At 29.5% G+C, this 6,777-nt stretch overlaps 1 protein-coding gene across 1 annotated transcript in view; it reads left to right on the top strand.

The window, feature by feature from the left end:
• Positions 1 to 2,047, top strand: part of LOC107059661 (MLP-like protein 28) — an 8,610-nt gene extending 6,563 nt beyond the window's left edge. The window contains exon 2 of the mRNA XM_015306385.1: positions 1,791 to 2,047. Within this exon, the coding sequence (XP_015161871.1) occupies positions 1,791 to 2,047 (257 nt within the window). The remainder of the gene's footprint in view (positions 1 to 1,790) is intronic.
• The last annotated feature ends 4,730 nt before the right edge of the window (positions 2,048 to 6,777 follow it).

Here is a 6,777-nt window from a genome sequence, read left to right as displayed (position 1 = left end):
TAATTGTTGTACTTTCTTTTTTGCTTGTTGTTTTATTTTTTCCATTTCCGTTTTTCTATCTATTTCTTCATTTTCTTTTGTTATCCTTATCATAGCAGTTAAACTGTCTTCTAGTTTTACCGTTTCTTTTTCTAACATTAAACTTAGATTATCACCTATTTTCTTATATCTTCTTCCTAGATTAGAAAATATTATCTTTATTTTTAATCCGTCATAGTTTTCATATGTTTTTTCATCTATTGCGTATTCTTCTTTATTCATTTATAAATTGTGTTGTAGTGTATATTCTAAGCTTTCTATTTGTATTTGTAGATATAAAATAGTTTTCCTCTGTGCTGTTATAGATTTTTTACAAATTCCTGCAAATATGTTGCTATTTAGTCTATTTTGCCTATGTCTCAATTCTTGTCTTTTTGCTATAATTATTTCGTTAAGTTTTTGTCTATATTCTTCATTCTCGTTATTCATTGTTTCTTTAAGTATTGAATATATTTATATTCTATTTTAGATATACTATCTATTAATTGATCTAATTTGTCGTTATCAGTTTTTGTGATATTGAGTTTTTTATATTCCGGATATAATTTCTTTAATTTTCTTTTTATTTTTCTTAACTTTCTACTAGTATGTTTCTTCCTTAGTTTCTCGTTATCCATAGCTCTGATACCATTTTTCGGTGCGGAACTGGTAGTTGGGGAAGTCATAGGAGTAGTAGTGTAGTAGGTGGTAGTGTGGTAGATGAGTAACTCATTTTAAAGATTTTATTATAATTTCTTTTTGCTATAATTATTTCGTTAAGTTTTTGTCTATATTCTTCATTCTCGTTATTCATTGTTTCTTTAAGTATTGAATATATTTATATTCTATTTTAGATATACTATCTATTAATTGATCTAATTTGTCGTTATCAGTTTTTGTGATATTGAGTTTTTTATATTCCGGATATAATTTTTTTAATTTTCTTTTTATTTTTCTTAACTTTCTACTAGTATGTTTCTTCCTTAGTTTCTCGTTATCCATAGCTCTGATACCATTTTTCGGTGCGGAACTGATAGTTGGGGAAGTCATAGGAGTAGTAGTGTAGTAGGTGGTAGTGTGGTAGATGAGTAACTCATTTTAAAGATTTTATTATAATTTCTTTTTGCTATAATTATTTCGTTAAGTTTTTGTCTATATTCTTCATTCTCGTTATTCATTGTTTCTTTAAGTATTGAATATATTTATATTCTATTTTAGATATACTATCTATTAATTGATCTAATTTGTCGTTATCAGTTTTTGTGATATTGAGTTTTTTATATTCCGGATATAATTTTTTTAATTTTCTTTTTATTTTTCTTAACTTTCTACTAGTATGTTTCTTCCTTAGTTTCTCGTAATCCATAGCTCTGATACCATTTTTCGGTTAATTTTTACTTTATTTTACTTTATTAGAGTAATATTTAACATTCAAAAGCTCCATAAATTGAAATACTCTGTGATTTTTTAATATATTAGTGTATATTAATATATGATTTTCTCACTAATCAAACACTAAAAATATTTTGCAAAAATGCCTTTTTTTCATGAAAGAGTACTTCTTTCATACCAAACACAATATTACCAGATTTATAACATGTCCTGCTAACCCTATATTCTCCAAAATATGAAAAATGGAAATGAAAAACAAGAAAAAATAAATAAATTAGTTGAAGATATTATTTTGTGCATGTTTAGATCTTTTAATGAGGATTTTCACATTTTAATCAGTAACATCATTTGTGTTTTTTTTTTTAATTTAATGATTATAGATGGAGAAGAAAAGTTTGCTAAGCAAGTGATAGAAGCCATCGACCCTCATACGAAATTGATTATTTGGAAAGTGATTGAAGGAAATGTGTTAAAGTTATATAATTCCTTCATTGTTATCACATCCAGTGAACAACATTGGACTACATTAGCATTTGAGTACGAGAAAAAAAGTGAAGATATCCCAGAGCCTATCACTCTTTTGGGTTTTTTCTTTGATGTTATCAAAGAGATAGACGGTCACCTTCTCAAGCAATAAAAAATTATATATATATACGCACGCGTGAGAGAGAGCGCGTGACTCGCTTTTGTGATGAATAATTGACAATATTGGCTAGTTCAAGCTAGTGTGTGAAGTAAATAGTGATGTTATGTTGAATAATATATATTGCATGTTGACCTCCTTCTATGGATCGATCCTAACATAAGCTTAAAAATTTTGGACAAAAGCACGAGACGGACTGGTTTCGAACACACGACCTCATGGTGCACACATATTAATTGATATTCTTACGTTAGTACATTAATTTTTTAGTTTTACGTTTTGATAAAGTTATTGCACAAAGAGGTATTACGTAATATGATTTAACTAGCTTGATTTAATATTTAGTAGTACACCCGTCATTTTCAAATTCCGAATTTGCCTCTGATGAAACGTAAATGACACTTTAAATAATCATTGAGTGGACCCTATTATAACCTTCTGCTAGTTACTTTTGAATCCATTTACACCTTCCACATAACGTAGAAAAACAAGGAGTTCAGAGCCAGAAAGGTAAAATAATTTGTCAAAATTTTCAAAAGGGCAACAAAATCTATTTTAGAATCAAAAGGGAAACTTTGTAACTGTTAATTTAACGTCGTTTGAATTAGGGCGAGAGCCGCAAGGTCGCTCCGAAATAGGATTAATATGCTGGAAAATGAAAATAGCCCTTTTCTGCTTTCTAAAGAGAGGGGGGAGAATTGGGCAGAAGTAAAGACCACACTCCACAATTGTGAGCCGCAAGTTCGCTCCGAAATAGGATTAATACGCTGGAAAATGAAAATAGCCCTTTTCTGCTTTCTAAAGAGAGGGGGGAGAATTGGGCAGAAGTAAAGACCACACTCCACAATTGTCCCTCTCAACCGGAATATAACCGATTACTCGAGTTCGAGAATAGGGATCTCCGGATCCGGGCGGCATGCCCCTTGTAAGGCTCTGACAGTATGTGTAAGGCGTAGGAAATTCAGCGCCTTCCTGCAAATTAAAAAAAATAAAATTATTGAACTTTTTGTTGAGGGTTATAAGAGACAATGGGTCTCCCTTTTGAGAATGAGTCCAAAGATTCTAAAATAGCTTTTAGATAACTTATGTTTGAATATCGATCCAGCTAACTGAAACCAAGTAAGTTATTCTGGTAAGGGACAAGGAGTCGTAGGAGCTTGGAAGTTGTTAGCAAATTGAATATCTGAACTCTTATCGTTGATCTTCAAAGTTCAAACTTGTAGATTATAAAGACATTAGGTCATTTGTTATACTTCTTGAATTCATATGCTATAGCAGCTAGCGATAATAATATTTGGCTGAAAGTTATATTATTCTGGGATGATCAAGCAAAATCCACTTGTGCTTGGTTACCTGAGCACACTTCATCTGAATAGATTCGAGGATTGGCATGGCGCCATGCCAATCTTGTTGGTTGGGTTGCCCAAAGTGCAAGTTACCATCTACCTATTCATACTCTAACTTTTATAGCATTATGTAATCACTGTGCTTTTAAATAATTTGTACTTTAATTTTTTTAACTGAGTAATGTATAGGGCTGTATAGGTAGCAATCTATTACTCCCTCCGTCCCATTTTATGTGGCACTTTTCGAATTTCGAGATTCAAACAAGTCAATATTTGACCGTAAATTTTTCATAGATCTTTTAAACATTTTGAATTATCAATTATTGTGACTTATAGTACTTTTTATGTAGTTTACAAATATATAAATTTTATTTCAAAAAAATTGAAAATTCCATGTGTAAATTCCCGATGAAACTTAAACTGTATGACTCTCGAAAAACGAAAAGTATCACATAAATTGAGACAGAGGGAGTATGTTTCTTCTTCATAGTTGCAGCGATTATTTTACAAGAACCACTAACAAATGTATTTAGTTCCTCTGGCTACAATTTGTCTCTTATAACCCTCAACAAAAAGTTTGATAAATTATTATTTTTTAATCAGAATGAATTTTTATTTTTTTTTAATTTACAGGAAGGCGTTGATTTCCTGCACCATACAAGGCGCATGCCGTCAGAGCCACGCGCATGCCACCATGCGCCTTGCAAGGCGCTGAAAAATTCACGCCTTGCGGCTCTCGCCCTAATTCAAACAACGTTAAATTAACAGTTACAAAGTTGCCCTTTTGGTTCTAAAATCGATTTTATTGCCCTTTTGAAATTTTTGACAAAAAATTTTACCCTTTCAGTTCCGGACTCAAATGTGAATGGGTCTTATAATTTCAATTGGACTTCATTTTAGGGAAAATTAGCAAACTAGTCAAAATTCTGAATATAATTATTAAAAATATCTACACTTTAAAATAATCATTAAAAATGTCAATTTGTCAATATTTTAGCAAATATAATGTATCCGAATATAATTTATTTACCTTCCTTTTTTTCTCAAATTGGACCCACTTTTTGACCTCATTACCAGTTTAAAAAAAAAAAAAAAAAAAACGTGAAGATGAAGACTCCATCTCTTAAGCATTACTTGAGATTTGAGAAATTTCAATTATCTTCACTTTCTTCTAAAGAATCAAATCTCATCTTCCAGTTGCTCTTAGAATTTCCAAGTTTTTATCAATGGATTTGAGATCATCCAATTGTTGTTATTTCTTGGCCATCTTTATTCTTGCGATTATTGTTCGATTTCTCCATTAGCAGCTTCCGTCGCTGACAAAGATATCAATCCTCCATATCTTAAAGTTATTTCTGACTTGAAGGAGTCAATTGTGAAGGGATTAGGTTTACAAGCGGAGGATTTCAAGATATATGAGTTTGATTTGATGGATGCTCTTGTGGTTGGGTCAGTGTCGTATGAGTTTGAGTCTAATTTTTTTATCCACATTCTATTCTTTCTCTCTCGCACGATTTTTTCCCCCTTATTCCCTCTCATCAAGTAACTGAAACCTTGTCTTGTTTAAATCGAAATTCATCAATTGCTCTAAGAAATCTCAGAATTCATTCAAAAGATTTTCAACATTTTATACAGATTGTTCAAATCTAATAAATCATTTTTCATATTGTATTCCTTTTTATTATTAGTGTGTTTTTCGATTGTAATTTAATTATTTAATTTTCCTAAGTAATTATAATTTTTTTTGGATTACGAAACAGAGTTTTACTAATGCACAAGTGAATACGGATTCGAATTGGGTTTGGTGAACAAAAAATCGGAAAAAGGGACATAGCAGATGAAGAAAAAAAAGAGAAAAATTGTATTCATACCAGAATTGATTCATATTAATTTTTGTTTTTCAATTATTTTTCTTTTACTGAGCATTTCTATTTTTATTAAGAACATTGTAATTGTTTTTTAGTTTGTAGTCATTCCAATAGGTATGTCAAATAGATTTGTATTTCTTAAGCATAGATGTATCATATTTCTTTCAAGTCAATTTGTATTATTTTTATTATCCTTCAACGAATTGGATTATTTCCCCTATATATGCTATTTTTTTTCAGAATCTTGTATCCCTATTTCTTTCACAATCAATTTGTATTTTTTTTAGAATATTGTATCCTTCCTCAACAAATTGTATTATTTCCACTATGCATGCTATTTTTTTTCTTCAGAATCTTGTATCCTTTTATAAATCATATTCATATGTAATGATTAGATTATATTGGGATACAATCATTAATATTTATGTAATACAATTATACAAATAAAATAAAAATATATTTGGTTGTCATATAATACAATTTTGATCACTGGATACAATTTTTAGTTTTCACCATGAAAGTAAAGTACCAATTTTAATTTGAATGGTAAACTGAGCACATAAAATTCAAAAGTTATTGGTATACAATTATGATGAAAACATAATAAAAGTGAAAGTTCCGATTTTGGAGAACACTAATTATATCGAAGTTCCAGTTGGGAATTCTTCCTCCCAAGTTGTTTGTCAACGAAATTTTAATTGTTTCATTCAAATTTTTCTTCCCAATAAAAAAAACCCGCAATTGAATCGAATTCACTTCAGAGATTGAGTATTATCAATGGAATGTTAAAAATTGATTTTTGAAATCTTATGAAAAAGGGGGACGGGTGCTTTGAAATTCTAACTGATGAGAATTTTAAGTAATATGTTCCTTTTATAAAATATTCTCTTTCCTAATTTTCTCTTTTCTGTTATCAAATAATTGTATTCTTGCAAATCAAATAAATAAAAAATATATAAATTATATACATAACAAACTAAAATATTGACATTTTTAATAAATATTGAAAGTATGGCTAAGGAGTCCTATTAAATGTCAAAATATTGACATTTTGAAAAAAAAATCGGAAAATTTAAGAAATTGGCCCAAGTCAAGTAATTTTGTGTGGTTTGGCCCAGTTTAGTATAGTCAATTCAAAATCAATTTCAAATAAGTTAGGCTTGTTCAAATGACTGAGCATTATTAATTAGTAGATAAAAAATTTAATTGCGTTGGTTGGAGGATAAATAAAAATATTATTTATTCTTATAATGAGATAGGGTGGAGAGTAGGGGTGTGCAAAAACCGATTTAACCAATAAACCGAATCGAAAAAAACACTATTGGTTTATTGATATTGGGTTATTGGGCTAACGGTTTTTAAACGGTTTTGCAAAAATTTTATTGGGTTATTGGTTCGGTTTCCGGTTTTATAATTTTTGTTAATGGTTAAACCGATAACCTAATAAGACTATACTAAATTTACTAGTCTTATTGTTAATGGTTAAACGATTGTTACTTTCACACTTTTT

This window comes from Solanum tuberosum, unplaced genomic scaffold, assembly GCF_000226075.1.
Source record: "Solanum tuberosum cultivar DM 1-3 516 R44 unplaced genomic scaffold, SolTub_3.0 scf00031, whole genome shotgun sequence".
In the NCBI taxonomy this organism is placed as follows: domain Eukaryota; kingdom Viridiplantae; phylum Streptophyta; class Magnoliopsida; order Solanales; family Solanaceae; genus Solanum; species Solanum tuberosum.
This window is presented reverse-complemented; position numbering and strand designations above follow the sequence as displayed.